Source organism: Fulmarus glacialis, unplaced genomic scaffold (genome assembly GCF_000690835.1).
Source record: "Fulmarus glacialis isolate BGI_N327 unplaced genomic scaffold, ASM69083v1 scaffold21802, whole genome shotgun sequence".
NCBI classification, from domain to species: Eukaryota; Metazoa; Chordata; class Aves; order Procellariiformes; family Procellariidae; genus Fulmarus; species Fulmarus glacialis.
The window spans coordinates 15,601-15,914 of record NW_009197469.1 but is presented as its reverse complement, the minus strand read 5'-3'; the positions used below and the strand labels follow the sequence as shown (position 1 = coordinate 15,914).

At 67.2% G+C, this 314-nt stretch overlaps 1 protein-coding gene across 1 annotated transcript in view; it reads right to left on the bottom strand.

Moving 5' to 3' along the window:
* Positions 1-39: 39 nt before the first annotated feature.
* The window catches only part of STARD3 (StAR-related lipid transfer (START) domain containing 3), a 14,141-nt gene continuing 13,866 nt past the window's right edge, over positions 40-314 (bottom strand). Inside the window, exon 14 of the mRNA XM_009572556.1 lies at positions 40-144. Coding sequence (XP_009570851.1) covers positions 40-144 — 105 coding nt within the window. The remainder of the gene's footprint in view (positions 145-314) is intronic.

Sequence of the window (314 nt, the reverse complement as noted above, 5' to 3'; positions counted from 1 at the left end):
AGGGCAGAGGAATGTCTGGTGAGGGCAGGCCCCCGCTGCTCACGGCTTGCCGGAAAGCTCGCTGACCCGCTGGCGGAGGTGGAAGGCGAACTCGAACATGGTGGCAGCCAGGCTCTGGTGGATCAGGTAACGGGGCAGGCGACCCTGCGGGGAAAGCAGAGGAGCACGGAGCCATGAGTCAGGGCAGCACGGAGGCATCGCTGGGTTTGGGGGCCCCATCCCCACCCGGTGGTGTCAGCCCGGGCTGAGGGATGCACAAGCACCGCAGCGGGGAGCTGCCGCTTTCAAGGAGCTTGCTCCGGGGGAGGAACTGA